The sequence below is a fragment of the Dreissena polymorpha genome, chromosome 10, assembly GCF_020536995.1.
Source record: "Dreissena polymorpha isolate Duluth1 chromosome 10, UMN_Dpol_1.0, whole genome shotgun sequence".
NCBI lineage: Eukaryota > Metazoa > Mollusca > Bivalvia > Myida > Dreissenidae > Dreissena > Dreissena polymorpha.
In genome coordinates this window covers 61,414,537-61,434,856 of record NC_068364.1, presented here as the reverse complement: position 1 = coordinate 61,434,856, position 20,320 = coordinate 61,414,537, and the positions used below count along the sequence as shown (strand labels likewise).

The 20,320-nt window shown below is 35.1% G+C and overlaps 1 protein-coding gene across 1 annotated transcript; it reads right to left on the bottom strand.

Annotated features, from left to right (window-relative positions):
* Nucleotides 1-4,692: 4,692 nt before the first annotated feature.
* Nucleotides 4,693-20,042, bottom strand: LOC127847718 (uncharacterized). Its single transcript, XM_052379813.1, has 11 exons — nt 19,863-20,042; nt 19,131-19,285; nt 18,761-18,915; nt 17,340-17,464; nt 15,595-15,736; nt 8,526-8,602; nt 7,857-8,012; nt 7,302-7,422; nt 6,943-6,999; nt 6,315-6,703; nt 4,693-5,750 (listed from the first exon to the last, which is right to left on the bottom strand). Exons 1-11 carry the CDS (start codon nt 20,031-20,033, stop codon nt 5,499-5,501), a joined length of 1,800 nt encoding a protein of 599 aa, XP_052235773.1. The 5' UTR covers nt 20,034-20,042; the 3' UTR covers nt 4,693-5,498.
* Between the last annotated feature and the right edge of the window lie 278 nt (nt 20,043-20,320).

Genomic DNA, 20,320 nt, shown 5'->3' with positions numbered 1-20,320 from the left:
GGTTCGTCTGCATAGGCAGTGAAGAACATGGCCGCAAAAAAACTCGTATTGTTGGCGTAAAAATAAATCACTTTCAATAGCTTAAAATAGCTTTCTATTAAATAATTTACAGATCAGGAAAACACTCATACTTCCTTTGTAATGTGTATACAAAAGAAAATCAACTTAAGCCCAAGTCTCACTTTTGCCGGTCAATCCCGGTTCGCTAACGCCGGTCGACCGGCGAGAACCGGGATGATTCGTAGAATTTTTTTAACGCAGTCACACTATTTCCCGGTGCCACCCCGGTTGAAGCCGGTCAACAGCCCGGCAGAGTCGCGGTCAACCCGGACTGGCTACGGTTTATCCCGGTGAAGCCCCGTCAGAGCACCGGTTGTCGCCGGTAGTGCCCCGGTGAAAGCCGGCAGCGTCCCGGCATAGCCCCGGTTGTCGCCGGTACTGCCCCAGTTGAGCCCCGAAAAAAACCGACAGCGTCCAGGCAGAGCAACGGTATGCCGTAACACCGCCGGCACTCACCGTGTCTATACCGGCATCAGACCCCGGCAGAGCTACGGCAACGCCCCGGTTCCAGCCCGGTCGCCGCCGGTAATGGCCCGGTGGAGCCCCGGTGAATGCCGGTGGCGTTCCGGCAGAGCGCCGGTTTTCTAATATACCGTAGCTATACCGGGATTCTAACGGCATTCTACGAGGCGTTGCTTTAGCTCTGCCGGGGTCTGTATGGGCCCCGGTGGAGCTATGGTGCCGTCCCCGTTGTTCCCGGTGCCGTCCCGGTTGTTCCCGGTGCCGCGCTGGTCGTTACCGGTCCTTCCCGGTGACTCCCAGTTTATCCCGAATATTAAACATTTTAATAATTTCCCGGTTCATCCCGGTAGAGCCCCGTTTCATTCCGGTCGACCCCGATGGAGCCCCGGTTTATCCCGGTAGAGCCCCGGTTCATCTCGGTAGATCCCGGATCACGCACCGGGGCTCCGCCGGCATCATAGTGAGACTGGATTTTTACCCTGATAAAGAACGATGTACAGATTGTGTAAGTTGTCTCACGTAGAACTTTTCGCGCTCGATTTTGCGCGCTCAATCTGCGCAGTAAAATATCATATCCTGTAACTTCGTATATTTCCGAGAATGATCATGAATATATTTTTTTATTGTTTTTTCATTTTTTTTGTATGTCTCGTTTACGCAAAATAAAATAACAATATCTTAAAATATGTTTATTAATACCAAATGTAATGTCTTCAAAATGTACCAGAAAAAAATTCTTCTTACTGTCTCCGTAGACACTCGTATCTTTTCGGCCTAGACCGTCAAGTGAGGAACTTATTCTCGCATCGATATGCAAAAAATAATAAAAACTATGTCGTAGCCAATGCTAAGCAATTTTGCTTCAATAATATTTTTTTACACGTTTTATGACACTGTCATGTTATATAGTGATGTTCTGTATTTACAAGGCGGGTTAAAGAGATCTGCAAAGAACTTCTTTGATTGCGCATGAATTTATTTCGTCAGACAAAGTGTAAGTTAATAATGTCACACAGAAATTCAACATGGTGTCAAAAATGGCTGCTAAGATGGCCGCCAAAACATATTAATGATCATAACTATGTTACTTTCCACTCAATTTCAGATCTACATTTTAGTGTCTATATATAGGTTTCAGTGGGCAAAAAAAAACACATTAACGTCATCAGACATTTTTTATACGTTTATTATATATCACTCAAATCCAAAATGGCCGCCAAGATGGCGGTCAAAACCTATTTACGATAATAAAATATGACTATGTTACTGTCCACTCAAATTTGATTAATTTGGTGTCCATTCCCAGGTTTCAGAGAGAAAACAACACATAAATATCACATTTATATCATCATACAAAATGTAAGCTAATTATGTTACACAAACATCCAACACGGCGACCAAAATGGCCATTAACACAATACGAAGGACTACAGGTCCATAAGTTGTTACTTAAAAGTTATGGTTGTTATGTAAAACGCCATAGTTTAAGAGACATCATCATTAAGCAGTTGAATAATCATAAACTCCAATTTATGACATTTGGAAGAGAGAATGAACTAGCACATGACTTCAAAATAGGATCAGGTTTTACTAGCTTCTGTAGACTTCATTGTTTACCGTTGCTGAAAATCATTGAATATTAATTACAGCCCGAATAAGCATGAGTTCTTCCAAAAGATTAATATAATACACTTTGTGTTCCTTTGACAATTTATATACATCAAAGCAGAAGTAGATAGTCTTATTGTCCCTTTCGGAGTAATGCAGGATCTAGATGAGCAAATCTGTTTCCTCGCCCTACAACTGTGTGGTGCTACGACGGGATCGTTATACTGTTTCTTTAACAATTTCAACGTCTGCATCCGCTGAAGACAGAACAATATAGCATCCCATTGAAGGCAGAGTTGTGCTGATCAGAGCAATCATGCCGGCCGTGTTTCTGTCACGAGACAAAACATCTTCCTTTTGTACATGAGCATTTTGTTTCTTTGCCTAAACTCACAATATGATTCACGTTTGTTTCATCGTCTCCGGTGCGTGTTGTCTTTGTTATAATGACCGTCTTCGTAGCCATCGAATCCCACTGTCTCTTGTGCGTAATGCATTTTCTATGAATCTACATAAGACTCGGCTATTGCGTTATATAAGTCGCCCTTCTCCATGGTCAAGGATTCAGCAAAGTGCCACCATCATGCATCTGTTTCATGAATACAGTTCATCTCTGCCTCACATGATTTGTCTATAGCATACTCTCAACTTGCTTAAGCAATCTTAGGCTTATCTGCTGTACACAGTATATTCTTGGTTTTAAAAAAGGCAGCAGGAAGGGGGCTCAGTTCAAAAGGCGATACGACTGCAAGGGAATGATCTCCAGATTTTTAAACCACCAGGAAACTCTGGAACAGAAGAGCAGGATAAAAAGCACGGTCAGAAGCGATTTTAACAGCCAAGCTATTCCCAAGAGCTTTGGCTCTGTATTTTCTCGTGAATTTATAAGCAAAGACCGAGTTTCCTATGATTTCTCTAATGATCGTTTTCCCAAACGCCTCAACTGCATGAACATTCACATCTGACCCAGCCACTATCTTATTGACCTTGTTTCTCAGAGTAGGGTTATCTGTGTATGGAGAGAAGGTTGTAATCTGTGTCTGCATTTTCTCTAGATCAAAAGAATCCCCTTTGATGCACGCCTCAGTTGAATCTTTGTGTTGTGGAATTGAAGTATAGGTCAGATCTGTGAAATCCTGCATCCCACTGTTGTGCTCGGATGATGCAGATAGGGTCCAAGGGGATTGCATTTACTTACACATAACAAGCATCACGTCCAAAGTAAAGGACTTGTGGTCCTTCGTATTGTGTCGTTTAACGCCATGTGAGATTTCAGTGTAACATAATACACTTAAACTATGCCTGCCAATCGTAATGTGATCTTTGCCCCTCGAAACTTCGGTATAGACACCAAAATCATCAATTGTGAAAGTTACAAAAGTATGATCATTAATAGATTCAGGTGGCCATATTGGAGGCCATTTTGGACGCCATGTTGGATTTGTGTTTAATGCAATGAACTTAAACTATGTCTGATGATCTCTTATGTGCTCTTTGCCCCTTGAAACCTATGTATAGCCACCAAAATAATCAAATTTGAGTGGATATTTACATAGTTATGATCATTAATAGGGTTTGGCGGCCATCTTGGCGGCCATCTTGGCGGCCATCTTGGCGGCTATTTTAGACGCCATTTTGGATTTGTGTGTACTATTGTAAACTTAAACAATGTCTGATGATCTTTATGTGTTCTTTGCCCCTTGAAACCTAGGTATAGACATCAAATTCATAAATTTTGAGTGGATAGTTAGATAGTTATGACCATTATTATGTTTTGGTGGCCATTTGGGCGGCCATTTTGGACGCCATGTTGGATTTGTGTGTAATATAATAAACGTAAACAATGTATGGTTATCTTAATGTGTTTTTGCCCGTTTAAACCTATGTATAGCCACCAAAATAATCAAATTTGAGGGGATATTTACATAGTCATGATCATTTATAGGTTTTGATGGCCATCTTGGCGGCCATTTTGGACGCCATGTTGGATTTGTGTGTACTATTGTAAACTTAAACAATGTCTGATGATCTTTATGTGTTCTTTGCCCCTTGAAACTTAGGTATAGACAACACATTCATCAAATTTGATTGTATAGTTACATAGTTATGATTATTAATAGGTAATTGGCGGCCATCTTGGTGGCCATCTTGATAAAAAAAATATTTCCGGAGGTCCGATTGTGGTAAACTTTTGATATGTGTTAAAAGACCTTCTACCCTACCAGAATCAGTTAAAATACCCTTTAAGCAATTTTTTGGTGGATGAAGGTATTATTTCATATGTTGACCGTACTAGTACTTCTTGCTAAAAACAGAGTATTGGCGGCCATCTTGAAAAAATGCCGCCATTTCGATTTTTCAAGTGGCTAACGTGCTTTTTGAAGAAAGGGGTACCTAAAGGTAATGTATGCCAAGTTTCATGCTTGCATCACTAAGTGAACGATTTTTTTCATTAATCAGCGCAGCTAGTAAATTAAAAGTGCATTATTAAAAGCATTCGGAACCAACACAAAACTACAATACTTTTTAATTATTTATTGCTCTACCAAAAACATGCTACAATTTATGTATGATATATTATAAAGAAAAAATAAAGACAATTGAAAAAAATTGAACCTCATTTGTTGTTATTTTTGTATATTTACGAGCCTTCATTAAATATAAGAGAAACGCTAAATAAATTATTTTAAGTCTAGTGTGTAAATCAGATATAATTATTATTGTGACATGACGGTTCTAGTACATTATAACTTAAACTGAGTGCCTTCTTGACATCAACTGTACGGCATGAATACAGTTGCGCTGGAATATCGTGTTTTACACGTTATTCTGTTGTTGTAAATATTGTTTTAATTGGGCTCATTGAATATAAAAAAGTGAAACTCCAGCTGCTGGAGCAGTATTGCATTTTCATTATATACAATTTGTTGGTCCAATACGAGACAACATCCACACATACAAGAATACAGCTTGGGTCAACGCATTGGAACGGTAAACGCAAGGCATTTGGGGTTTCAACCGGTTTCAGAGCGTTCAACCTCACACTTGTATTGAAACCTATTTATTGATGCGGTAGAATACCTGATTTAACATTTGGAATGCTTTTAAATACGCTACACATTTCACCAAGAGTAAGTATACTCCCGTTTGTTAAGTTTTTTTGTACAGCATGAGTCTTATATTTTGAGAATATTCATATCAGAAAGATACGAAATATGAAACTCAGGAGACGTCAAGAGAAACTCGTATACATAGGCGCCAGTTGCCTTCAAAATAGGGAATAACATACAATACTTACAAAACACTAAAGAACTGATAATAACTGGGATTAAAAAGATCCAAAGGTAGTTACAGAAATGAAAAAAAAGTCAGTTAGAAAGTGTTCGCTTGCAGCACACGAAGTTCCGAAGATTATTAAAAAACATTTTCAGGTCCCTGTACAACATCGCAGAGTCGATGAAGATAATGGATGCGAACAACAACACCAGCACAAGTACACCCATGGAACCGATGCTTATTGCTGAAGGGCGTTCGTCCTTCGCACTGGTTAGCTTTCTTATCGTCGAAGAGAGTTGCGATACATTCACCGACAGGCGTTTTTGAATCTGCAAGATCCTTTCCTAAGAATGAATAAAACGTGCAAATATAACCACCTGCCTTGAATTTGTGTTTACGCGTAGATGATAGCATTACATTATACCTACACAGTTTTGAAATGAGTATACTTATCGAACTCAGTTGAATATCAACTGATATTATCCCTGACTTCAACACACCAAACAATTTAAAATGAAGTCGGCTAATTAAAAATCGCAGATATTTTTTTTGCTAAATTGCTAAAAGCTATAATATCATTAAATGCAAAATGAATCCATAATTAATCAAACTTAAGCATTTGTTGAGCAATAAAATAGCATTTTGTATTCCTTATATAATTTTTCTACACTTAACCTCGTAGGAAGTATTTGTTTTTCAAAATTTATTAAATTGCGCGTTTTAAGACATGCATTTTACCGACAAATATCTTGGAATGTCCAGGCTATTTTTCACAACATTAGGATCAGCACATGGTTTGTCGCAGAATAACCCAAATTTAGTTTGTTGATTAGAAAAGTCGCTGGTTGTGAAATATTACATTTTTTTCTATGATTATACAATAACGTGTATCGCATTGCTCATCTTACTTGTAGCTCTTCCGCAGTCATGTTAAGTTGGAACAGGGAAATGTTACACGGGCAATAACACATGTCAGGTGTTGTAGCAGTCTCTGTAGATTGTTGATCGGTCGATATCGTCACGGAGGTTGTTGACAGGGTAGTTGTTGATGCATACGTCACTGTTGTTGTCGGCGGCTCTGTTGTTGTCGGTGGAACTGTTGTTGTCGGGGGGACTGTTGTTGTCGGTGGAACTGTTGTTGTCTGGGGAACTGTTGTTGTCGGGGGAACTGTTGTTGTCGATGGAACTGTTGTTGTCGGGGGCTCTGTTGTTGTCGGTGGCTCCGTTGTTGTCGGTGGCCCTGTTGTTGTTGGAGACACTGTTTTAGAAGTTGTTGTGGTGGTGGTTGTAGCAGTTTCTACAAACATATGTCAGACTCACGTTATCTTATTGTATGTTTATAACTACAAATCCGAATTGCGATGAACAAATAAAAATGATGATAAAAGCACAATTGTAAACATAACTTCAATACACGGCGTACTGGATCGTTCGTAAAAAGTGCACGTTTTACTTTCTATTGGTTTTCGAAATAAAATGTAATAATTAAATCTTATCTGATTTTACAAACGAAGCACACTGATGAAAAAAACATACTTTGCACTGTCGATATTCCTTGAATAACCATGACAGCAACCTCAACATAATTGGTATCTAAAACATGATAACCATATTTACATAAAACGAAATCTAATTGGCAAATCCCTAAATGTACATAATCATATCAGCCTATTAGTTCACTTCATGTAAGTTACACTTATTACCATTACTGAAAATTATTTATTATATTCAACTTTCATCAGACACCAATACTGCTGTAGTATATGGTTGCATTTGTAATATTGCATACATCAAAATAATTTAACCCACTGAGAACTATTGTAAGAAGTTCATGTAACACAGAGTATGATCGTTGTCATTGCATGTTTAATTTCATTTTTCGAAATAGTATCTACCTTCTACTCCGTAAAGACGAACTGTTACCGGAAATGCAGCAATAACCACTGAGACATAAAGGCGAATGCAACCTACTCGCAGACTGGACACATTGTAAAGGATGTTATCTGTTGCAAAGTTCTGAAACCATTCGGTAGTTTTAGTCATTAAGTTGCGCAAATAGTGTTACAATTTAAAAGTTAAATGTATTTAACGGCAACAGAATCGAATTTTAAGCGGACTGTGAGCTTATAGCTCTTAGTATAAGAAGTAGTAGTAGTGTGGAAGTAATAGAAGTAATAAAAGTAGAAGTAGAAGTAGTAGTAGAAGTAGTAGTAGTAGTAGTAGTAGTAGTAGTAGTAGTAGTAGTAGTAGTAGTAGTAGTAGTAGTAGTAGTAGTAGTAGTAGTAGTCGTAGTAGTAGTAGTAGTAGTAGTAGTAGTAGTAGTAGTAGTAGTAGAAGTAGTAGTAGTAGTAATAGTAGTAGTAGTAGTAATAGTAGTTGCAGTTGTAGTAGTGGTGGTGATGATAGTTGTATTTAAAGTATCATTTAATGAATGTATATCATATACGTACAGTGCCAGAAATAATAATTAAGGTGCTTTTCTCTGTAGCAGTACTGCAGTTATCATCGCTATAAGCAACGTCAAAAAGTGAGAGGCTTTCATGCTGCACTCCGATGTTTGTAATAATGTGGGGACCGGTCCCGAAATTGATCTGAGCTTCATCTATCTATAAATGTGCAAAACTAAACATATATATCATCGATATATCGTATGGTGTTGCTTGTTTTATTTATTAAATGAACTGTCATAAATATATAAAACATTATGAACATCATCAGTTCGTACTCAACGAAAGTATTTAAGTAACATATCCAATCCCCAAGTTAATTTCAAACAAATACTATTTCAAGAAAATCTATGTTGCGTAAACACTTGCAAGCGCTTGTACGGGCATTGTTTCTTCTCCAAGTTGCTTGTTCTTACATGACCCAAGGATATAGATTATTGTTTGTTGGAATTGTTTGTTTTGATTTAACAACGTTTTTAACATCATTCAGTCGTGTTATGTGTTTCAGTTTATATATGCACACTTTATATACGCACACTGTTTCTGAGTAAGTTTATGGTATTAAGTTTACATATAAATAAAAGTCAAGAACAGCATCATTTTAATACTAAAAACTTATTTAATCGATTTGTTACAATATACAAGTATACTAAACGTGTTTAATTGATATACCAGGATAATGTTGTCGCTGGACAAATAGTTTTTGTTATACATCTCGATAGGAGTCAACTCGCCGGGCAACTTTGGGCCTGAAACAAAAATCAACTTCGACATGCAATTCATTATCATTTACTTAATTCACGATTTTTTGTTTATCCGATCAAGAAACAATCTAGATATAGTGAAAACAATATATATATTTGCAATTTCCATTACAATAATTGATGTCAATTTAAAGCAAGGAAACAAAGAAGCTCCAAACTAAAACGAAACTGAATTGTATACGAATGTTTCACCAAACAAAGCATAAATCGAGACAAGCTCGCGGAAAAATCTATGTCTAAAGAATCTTTTTTTGAAAAGGCCGCATGATAACTTCCAATAACAAAAATCCTTTTCATGGTGTATCGTTATTATCATGGAGGGGTGTTAACAAGTCTGACTTTTCCAAGGTAAGATAGAATTATTTATCCCACTTCACTCAGCTTCAAACATGGCCTAAATGTTGTCAAGATAGACATCCTGGCCAGCCTTATTCTAGATAGAGCTACACGTGCATTTTCTAATAACAAACTGAGAGCTGACGACTAACAACTCGCTGTGCACAACGTACGAGGACAGACGCCGATTACAGACATATACAATGACATCATAAAAGTGATTTTTTTTAAATGACTTCTTTACAACTTAATTAAAACACTTATTGTATTCACCAGTTCATTCATCATCATTAATCAGTTCATTCCTCCTCCCAAAATGAACTCCACATAAACATAGACCACTAGCTTTTTCATCACTATCCGCATGCGCCATTGTTTTCACAATAAATTACAGAAAATACAACACAATCAATTTACAGAATACTATGCGGGACTGACAATTATCTTTTAATTATACATCCGACTGTGACGATGTCCTTTCTGCGTGATTCCAGGATAAATTTTAATGCGGTAAATATTTTCAAAGTTGTTAACCAATTTCAAAGTGATGCATATCTGTGCAAACGGAACTGAACTGATGTTCAAAAGCTTATGTTTGTTCGTGATAAAAAAGTATACGGGCGTTGATCGCTTCATACATATGGAAAATTTGGACATAAACATAGACAAGGGATGCATCTAAAAAAATTCGTTACGCGACATATATTTTCGTGTTGCTATTTATGTCCTTGAAAAAAACAAAAACACTTTGACAAATGCTAAGTCACATGTAAATTCATACCTAAGGAAAACGTATACAAATGACATAATTATTGTGTTGCGAATCGCGCTTAATATTCTCGCATTATATGTTTTTCTCCGCTACATATACATTTTCCATCCCCGTTTGTTTACGCTTCCTGTTTCCTTTTTCACGGGCTTAAGTGGGTATAAGCCATAGACTGGTTCACTACAAATTGTGGCAGTCTTTTCCACACACAATTTCAGCATCATAACCCGTCCAAAATGTATTGCCTGAATCCCGATTTCTTTCGAATTTATTTGCTTTGATCGTTTCGATATCATATTGTTATTATTATCCTGACAAACGATTGATTAAAAAATCATTTTTTTTCGAAATATTATTATCGGCATCTGTATTCTCGCAGTATTCTCGCAGTATTCTCGCGGTATTTCAATAAAACCACCCTGCTGTTTACTTGACAGAATTCGTGACGCATTTTCCATTCGCTCTCAGAAAGCAGTTTTACGTGTGATCATGAGCAATATTCTGATAAGTTGTGGTTGTTATCCAATCAGAAACACGTTTATTCACAAAATTTAACGATATTCCGATTTAACGTGTTAGTATTTTAGCTAATTTTAAACTTATTTACACCTCATCTGCTCGCACTTTGCCGATATCCCAAAAGGTTACATATCACTATAAAGTTAAGGCCTAAAACCAAAAAAATCTAATACCGTTGGATTTTCGTACCAAAATCTTTCGTAACAAATCTTCCGGATTGTTCGAAGCCAGCACCCACAATAAAACAGGACATTAACAATTGTCTGCATCATTTATAAAATTTTAAGATTTAATTTTGTGTTGGTTTTTCGTTTTCCGTTTTTAGAAGCTGTTCTGCCAAGAGCTGGGCATCACACAAGCCATTCTATTTCAAGAGCAAAACTGACAGTTTCCAGAAGTCAACAAATGAGTGAATCCTTCACATCAAAGTTTCCAAGGAAGAAAGATACAATCCATGTTGATCTTGTTCATTGAATTTCTTGGATGGAACATATGTGAACTTTTATAGAACTGTGAAGATTCTCGATATGTCTGTCTGTACACAAAAATCAGCTACGTTGTTATGAAGATCAGATGTTCAAACATTGTCAAAGTGTTGTTAAATTAACAATTAGAAGGCAATTAACATGTTGAAGAAATACGAATCACCCGTAGTCTGCTTGTCCACCAATGCATGCAAATCAATGTTAAACTAGCAATAAAAAACTAAGTATGTAAAACACTGTGTTTTGATCATTTTAGTAAGACAGTGTAATTCTAAACAGTAGCATCAAATTTGTAAACGCTTGTTCAAAACCAGCATTTTGTATTTTTAAAAAGGTAATACAATTTTATATGATATTGATTTAAACAAATTGAATACTGTTCTGTATTATACTTATTGTTCGCGCATGTATTAATGGTTTATGATACATCAGCCATTGATTTCACAGTTTTTCAAAAGATAACATCACTTTGTTAGTACATGTACCTAAATATTCTTGTAAGTTAATAACAGTGTTTTAGTATTGATTTATTTTGTTACTATTCGTATACATGCAAATAAGTGATTAACGTGTTTTAATATCCAAACATTACCATATACCTTTGTATATGTATGTACTAAATATATTAACATCTTTGACATACTTCTGCTAGCAGCTAAGCATAAAAAGACAATCATTATTAAATAAGCTCTTATGATTACTGATACATCTATGTTTGTTTTATGTGTTACTTAAATGTATAAATAAACAAGGGATGCGTTTGTCAGAAACACAATGTCCCCTAGGGGGGCTTTGAATAACAAAAAATGTTATATCCCTTTAAAAAATATGACTTCCCTTGTGAAAATGATCTGTACCTGCAAAATGATATAAAATAGAAAATATCTCCCTTTAAAGTTTGTTACTCCCTTTGATTTTGTTTTTTGACCTTTGACCTTGAAGGATGACCTTGACCTTTCACCACTCAAAATGTGCAACTCTATGAGATACACATGTATGCATGCCAAATATCAAGTTGCTATCTTCAATATTGCAAAAGTTATGGCCAATGTTAAAGTTTTCGGACGGACGCAAAGACAGACAGAAAGACGAACTGACAGTTCAACTGCTATATTCCACCCTATCAAAAGCATAAAAATCTAGATGATATAACATTTTGTTTGTTTGCTTACAAACTAATTGTATGCAGTTTAGACAGTTATTTATGCATTGCTACACAATGGCTTGTTGTTTAGTGGCAACAAAATTTCAACTAAGCGACACTACTTTGCCATGGAAAGTAAAATTCTTTCAGATGCCTGTATTTATGACATATTTCAATTGCAAAACAAGTACGCTATCCTTCCGTTCCACATAAGTATACATTGATAATCAAAATTGAATCTACAAATCGCATTATTTTATGTTAGTTCAGTTTATGCTAGAATCAACAAATTTAGCAAGATTTAATAGAATTGAGACATTTAATGAAACAAACTGTTTCCTGGCTAAGATCAGTACTTGGGTCTTAAGGGTAATCTAAAGAAAACTCACACTTAGGGATCAATACCAAGACACCACAGTCGCTAAGCGGACACCATATCAACTACGCTGAAGCCACTAAACCAGCTTGGAATAACAGAGGCTAGACAAGCACGCAATAATAAGATATAAGATCCTAAAGCTTGGTTGATATTAAACACTTTTATCATCAAGCAAAAAATGTAATTTTATGCTTTGGATGAATTTCTTTTTTTAAAGTCTTGTAATGTTGTGTACACAATAATTTCGATGTATCTGCTACAATACATGGTAATCAAATATCCAAGCATTTGCCCGTAAATTAGGTAGCACCTATTATCATATTAGAGGACAATGACAAACCAATAATATATCAAATGTGTTTCACGACTATATAATCATCTTAACTGACATGATTTTGCCCCACCAGATAAGTATTACAGAGAAACCAAAAAGCTTCAAACATCAAACATGGTACTGGACATGAAAATGCACATAATAATAATTGGCGTCGCTCTGGAGAGCGGCGACTAGTATGTAATGCATTATTTTCGCTTATGGGAGGAGAAGTTATTTTACGGATCAATGTATATATTTTTGTTTTAAGAATATCTTCCATAGTGGTGATTTTTTGTGTAAATTAGTGTAAATAAGTACTGCATTTATGCCTATTACATTTATTACAACATTTATTGCCAATAATGCAAAGCTAATTGTTTTAATTAATAACTGATCCATAACTGATCACAGGGGAAAGATCACAGGGACTGGGCAAATACGCGAAACTTTCTGGTTTTGTATAAAAACAAAACATAATCAATATATATTTATTTTGTGGTTTTCCTAATTTGCTTATTTAGTGCAGAATCAATGTAGTACGATATTTGACGACCTATAGCGCAAGCAAGTTTATTGGAAGGCGGAGTGGTACGAAAACGTACAATGTATTAGTTTATTAATAGACATATAATAACGATCGCTATACACAACTTCACCAAATAGCAGTACTTAAACGATGTCAGTGGGAATAGCTCAGTTGGGAGAGCGTTAGACTGAAGTTGTTTACGCAACAATCATCTTAAGGCCTCCTGTTCAATCCCGGGTTCCGGCACGAACGGAACAGTTCGGCGGCTGACATTTTTTAGGGTCAGGTTAATAAATATAATAAAGCTTTATTTCATATAGACATTTTAAAATCCATTTTACTACAATAAGACATTTATATTAAAATTAATGGATGCCGCGTGGTGACAACGTTAATTAAAATTTTTTACATCACTTAAATATCTTATAAAAAAATACACGTGTTTTTATATTAACAAATACATGCAAACAACACATCTATTATCCATGTATTTTTATGGTTGTCTATCAAAGGCCCTAAGTTCTATCCCTACCACATATAGAGCGCGAAGCGCGACACGTATTATTGATTGTAACAATGAGTTGCGATAAAGGAAGCAGCCGCTTATCAAAGAGGAGCTGTGTCCCAGCAACCCGTTTCCCCAGAGTCAAGCACTCCTCGGAGTTTTTTTTAAGAACCACATATAGAGCGCGAAGCGCGACACGTATTACTATCCAGGTGGTATGGGCCCTTTAGCATTATCCGACCATTACGTCCATAGTTATCTTCATTAGAATTTGAGAAATTTTGAAATCGTTGTTCGAAGTCCAAAATTTTCATCCGATTGTTCCCAAACTTGCACAGGTTTTTTAACAATGAGGACCCAACCCAAACTCTCTATATGAGCAATATCGGACCATAAGTCCAGAGTTATGTCTCTTTGAATTTAAAAATAAAAGTGAAAAACTGCTTGTGGTAGGTGATTTTGTCAACATTTTGTATCAGATTTTTTTTTCAAACTTACAGTGTCTTCATATTAATGAGCATTTTTACCTCATTAAAAATGAGAAACATCGGGACAATAAGTCCAGAATTTTTTTCTATTAAATTTGACAAAATAAACAATTTCCAATTGTTTAAAAGATTTCACAACTTTCGTCTGAATCTTTCCAAACTTGTTAAGTTTTTTTATATCAGTATTACTCGAACCCTATTGACAATGATGAATATCGGAGCAATAAATCTATTATGATCTTTAACTGAATTTCAAAGTATTGTAAAATGCAGCTTTTTTTGCAATTTACAGTTTTCATTCAATTTTATTTCAAACTTTTACAGTGTTTTCATATTAATCAGTACTCAACCCCTATCGTAGATGAGCAACGTAAGAATAAGTTCAGAATCATCTCCCCTTGAAGTTGAGAAAAATATGAAATTACGCTTACAAGATGAAGCAGATTTTTTAAAACCTACACAGTTCTGTTCCATTAATGCAAACTGCACACGGATGCCAGTAAACAAAGGAAACCAATGTAAATAAAATGAACTATGAAATATTTGGTGATTACAACACAAAATCATAGATAATGATTATTTGGGGGTTATAACACAACATCATAAATAATGGTTATTTGGGGATTATAACACAAAATTATAGATAATGGTTATACCAGTATCTTTTTCTATTTTGTTAAAAATAATCGGCCAATATATTTACAGCAGAAAAAAAATGGTCTCATGTAACTTCATTGAGTGCCTTTTACACTGAAATTCCCGACGCCCTTTGATGCTTAAAATCAATACTTATCTTGTAATATACATACATGCATAACAATTAGGGAAATCATTAAACTTAATATATAATATTCAAAGTAAAAGCTTCCGGAAGCGTGTACGCAATTAAGCGTTTGTATAACCGAAAAATGTTCGCGCTATATAAATAATAACTACACAGGTGGTTAGCGTGTGGCTATAATATTAATTATTAAAAAGCGTGTGGCTATGATATTAATTATTGAAAAATACGAAAAATGATCAAATTATAACGAAAATTCAACTTCTCTGAAAGGAAAGTTTGCTATCACACATATATATAACAAGGTATTCAACTCAAAATCACTCGAAAACAGGGTGCATCGCTTTGAACAAACATAACTTAATTAGTTGTGCAGCGATTTCCATAAACAAAATGCATTTTCTTTCTGGAAGTGTACCTATCTTGTTACATTTTAACAAATGCTGTGCCAAATTAAAAAAAATATTCAACTCGCGTGACCAACGAACTTTTTGTTCAAAGAAGTTTATTTTTCGTTATACTTTAATTATATTTCAGCCAAAATGATGGTTTTTCTAATTTATATCATAGCCACACACTAACCATCTATGAATAACTACATCAAAACTTGATAAATGATAATGAAGCTTACATTAAAATAATTTGTAATCATTAATTCACCTACTATTTTGCATGATAAATAATACATTTTGACAATACAAATTGACGGATAGTATAATTTGTTCGCACCTTGTACGTGATAAGCACTGCCGTAAGTACTGGTCGAACCGCCGCATGGGCTGAGCCAGTCTGCACAAAACTCCGTACATTGTGTAGGAACGTCCACTGGCTGTTCATTGAGTACATTGGCACAGACGCAATCGGCTATTTGCTGTAAGCATAACATCATTTAGTTATCAGTCTGAGATATGTAGATTTATTTGCACTCTCAATGTGACTTAATTCATTACATTTAAATTGTAAAAAACTTGTCTGCATAGAAAATAAGGGTTCATATATCCTCATTTTATAGATGAAACACAAATAACACACACTTTCTAAATTAAAAGTAAGATTTTAAACAAAGGTTCTTGTTTTATAAACTGCTTATATGGGCCGTGCTCTGTGGATGAGGGGTTTAATGCATGTGCGTAAAGTGTCGTCCCAGATTTGCCCGCGGACTGCACTGGCTAATATTGGACGACGCTTTACGCACATGAATTAATGCCCCTTTTCACAGAGCGCTGCCCATAAGATAAAAATGATCAGTTACAATTATGGAACGCCATTACTGACTTCATATGACTGGTGTCGTTGTTTGAAGTACATTAATCATTATTTTCAGTGGAATATACAGTGTGCTTTGTGCAATTTTCTTTACGTTCGGTACATTCGTCATTATATGCAGTAGTTAAAGCATTACGCGAAGTAGTAACAACATTATGTTCTGTCCAAACTTCTTGACGTTCCGTAATTTCGACATTATGTGTAGTAGTTTTATCATTATGCGCTACACATAAAAAATGACGAATGTACCGAACGAAAAGAAGTTTGCACAGCACGTTATGTTGTTACTACTGCACTTAATGGTGTAACTGCTGCACGTAATGACGAATGTACCGAATTTAAGACGTTTGCACAGCGCATAATGATAAAACTACTACACATAATGTTGAATGTACATAACGTCAAGAAGTTTGGGCAGAACATAATGTTGTTGCTACTTCGCGTAATGCTTTAACTACTGCATAAAATGACGAATGTACCGAACGTAAAGAGAATTGCACAACGCATAATGTATATTCCACTGAAAATAATGATTAATGTACTGCAAACAACGACAGCAGTCATATGAAGTCAGTAATGGCGTTCCATATACAATGGTGATAACACGTAGCCGAATGGTCCTTGTTTAAACTTGACATTTCGTGGAGAATCAATGTAAAAGGTAAAACGTGTTATTTCATTTAAGCTAAGAGGCATTGTTCAATCAAGTATACACAATATTTAAAAAATATATCAAAATATGTAAAGAGTTTTAAGCAAGTGCCAATATGTTGCGTTCGTAACGTCACAATCGCATTCATGTATGAAAGACACTGTTATTTCAATTTACGCCTTCATTTCATGTATAGGTGTAACATTATAAACATAAAGTGTATAAATAAAATGTTCTTTTTGGACGTCGATTTTTATGGACAATCACTGCACCTTGATTAAGAGTCGCTTTGCATGTAAAATAATCTACTCTGATGGAAAGTAACCTTGCATGAAAGCACATTGAACGGACAAATAATTCGACCGTGATAAAATCATAACGTTACACGGCAACGCAATTTGGCTCCATAAAACGTTGCCTGCATGAACTTGATTAATCGACGCATAGCTCGGTAATGTGGCATGATACAATCGTTGCGACAACGAATTTAATATATATGTGTGTGTGTAGAGTAAATTATTTTAAATTACAACTTTGTTATACAGGACCGGTTTACCGAAATGTAAGCGACAGACGATCTTGCCCAGCAATAATTCACGCACATGCTGGAAGTCATCGATATGTGCGTAAAATTTCCGGGGATAATTTCGAGTTCAGATCTGGCCCAGCATCCGAGATATCCTAATGTTCAAAGAAGAATGTGTTACATCTATGTACTTCTATGTACTATGCCGTTTATTTCATAAGTATTAAGAAAACGATAAACGATGTCATCTGTTTATTTACACAGGTGGTTAGCGTGTGGCTATGATATTAATTAGTGAAAACATTTTAACTAATAAATACTCATATTATATCGAAAAATCAGCTTTTCTCAAACACAATTCACTATCAAATATATATATAACAAGGTATTCAACTCGAAATCACCCGAAAGTAGGGTGCTTCGCTTTAAACTGCCATTACTTCAACAATTTTGAAGCGATTTTCACGAACCCGGTCTTATTCAACGCAGACATGAATTTCCTTTCTGGAAATATATAAATCTTGTTATATTTCAACACATGCTGGGTCAAATTTTAAGAAATATAACGATACACAATTCGCTTGACCCAGTTGGCACCGATCAGACAGTATCTCAAACTGAAATCTTCACGGAGTAAAAGGCATTTTCCCTGCAATGTTTACGGACCTCGATATTATAATTCAATAAAACGTATGAAAAAACATTCTTACCGTGCTTGCCGTTGCATTATGCATCAAAACTAACTATCCAGCGCCGTTTGAAACCTTTGTTTACATACATTTCAACTTACTGACATTTTAAACACACGAGTGATTTCATTGGTCCAATGCGAAGGTGTGTCTTTACAACTGGAGTTTTCATTCATGAATTTTGTCTGATCGGTGTCAACTGGGTCAAGCGAATTGTGTATCGTTTTATTTCTTAAAATTTAACCCAGCATGTGTAGACATATAACATGATTTCCAGGCATTTCCAGAAGGAAATTCATCTCTGCGTTGAATAAGACCGGGTTCGTGACAATCGTTGCAAAATTGTCGAAGTAATGACTGTTTAAAGCGATGCACCCTGTTTTCGGGTGAAATCGAGTTGAATACCTTGTTACATATATATATATATATATATATATATATATATATATATATATATATATTATATATATATATATATATTTATATTTGATAGAGAAATTTTATTTTTCAGAAAAGTTGATTTTCCGTTATAATATGATTATTTATCATTCAAAATGATGTTTTCACTAATTAATATCGTAGCCACACGCTAGCCACCTGTGTATATATATATATATATATATATATATATATATATATATATATATATATATATATTTATTTATTTATTTATTTATTTATTTATTTATTTATTTATTTATTCATTCATCTATTTATTTATGTATTTATTTATTTATTTATATTATTCATGTATTTATTTACCGTCGTTAACTGTTGGTTTGGTAAATGCCGTATTTGCTTTTCTGGGTGCAAACATTTTTGGCATTCCATTATATGAAGTGTGAGCCGATGTAACGGCGAACCAATTCAATTCTGTGTCTGTCATGGTTGTCACTCTTACGTTATAGTTAGAGACACTGAAACAAACGTAACCCCTGGTGGTATTCAAATGATGAATTTATGTCGTTTATTCATTTTTACAAACAATCATTAATTATGTGTTAATTCTGACCGTCGCATTTTTTAGACTTGCATACTGTTATTACTACAACGTGAATGTTGTTCTGTATTGTGTGTATCATGAACGTTTTAAAAATGGTCGTGTAATATGTACAACTATCATCTACAATACCTCCATATAATCTGAATATTCGCAATGTCACCATGCGTTGAATACTTCACATTCGATGCGGTCATCCAGGACGTAAGACTCTGAGTTGTACCCGTGAAGTTGAAACCCATTTCCCAAAACACGTCACCGTACATGTTTGTACCACTCACGACAATCTGTGAACAATTCTAGCTGTTAATGTCAATACCTTGTTGTTGTTTTTTAACATTTCAAGATATAGTTATACCAGTTACATCTAATTAATATACTTAAGTGGTCTCGGTAGATTTTTGAGACGGGTTATATATATATATATATATATATATATATATATATATATATATATATATATATATATATATATATATATATATATATATATATATATATATATATATATATATATATATATATAATGCATTTGACGATATAGGTTTCAAATAAGAACATTTTGTAAAACATGACATATAACCCTACAGTATTGTGTGTCTGTTCATTTCGACATACGTAAATCAAACCGCCCTGTGTCGTTTATCATAAAATTCAATTTGAATGATAAAAAATGCATGTAATAGAAGTGTTAGCTATTTCTACGTTGGTCGTTGCTTTGAACGTATCATGCTGGAAAATGCATTTGATTATTGATGAGATTCAAAATATGTTTATAAAATGAAACATATTGGACGTTTGAATAGTTCACACTTATCTTGAAATTAAGTTATACTGTAAGTGGTTCGCCAAAATGCGAAATACCGTATCAAATTGTGCGTTTGTCCAGTTGTCAACAATAGCACTGCGGAAATTCCCATTCGGAACTATGTCTTGCAATGGCAATGTGTGTTTGTTACTACTTGGATCATTGTAACCACCGGTTCTACCCCAAAGCTCGGTGAAATCGTGCTCTCCTCCGGCGAGCATTACCATCAACGTGGAAAAGCCTGAGAACGAAAACCTATTCATATATGTTTCTTTAGTACAGCCTATAAAGAAACCAAGGTTTCTAATAGGATAATATTAAATTAAACCGCACTGATAAAATAAAGTAACTAGTCTTCATAGAAGAAAAACATTAATTATAACCATAAACAGTTTTAATTTTGTATCTTGATTTGCTGTACCAAATTGTACCAAATTTGCTCTAAAGCTGTTGGTGTTTGTTTGTTAGTTTCTTACAAACTTAAAACATGATCATTGGGCTGCCTAAACAAAAG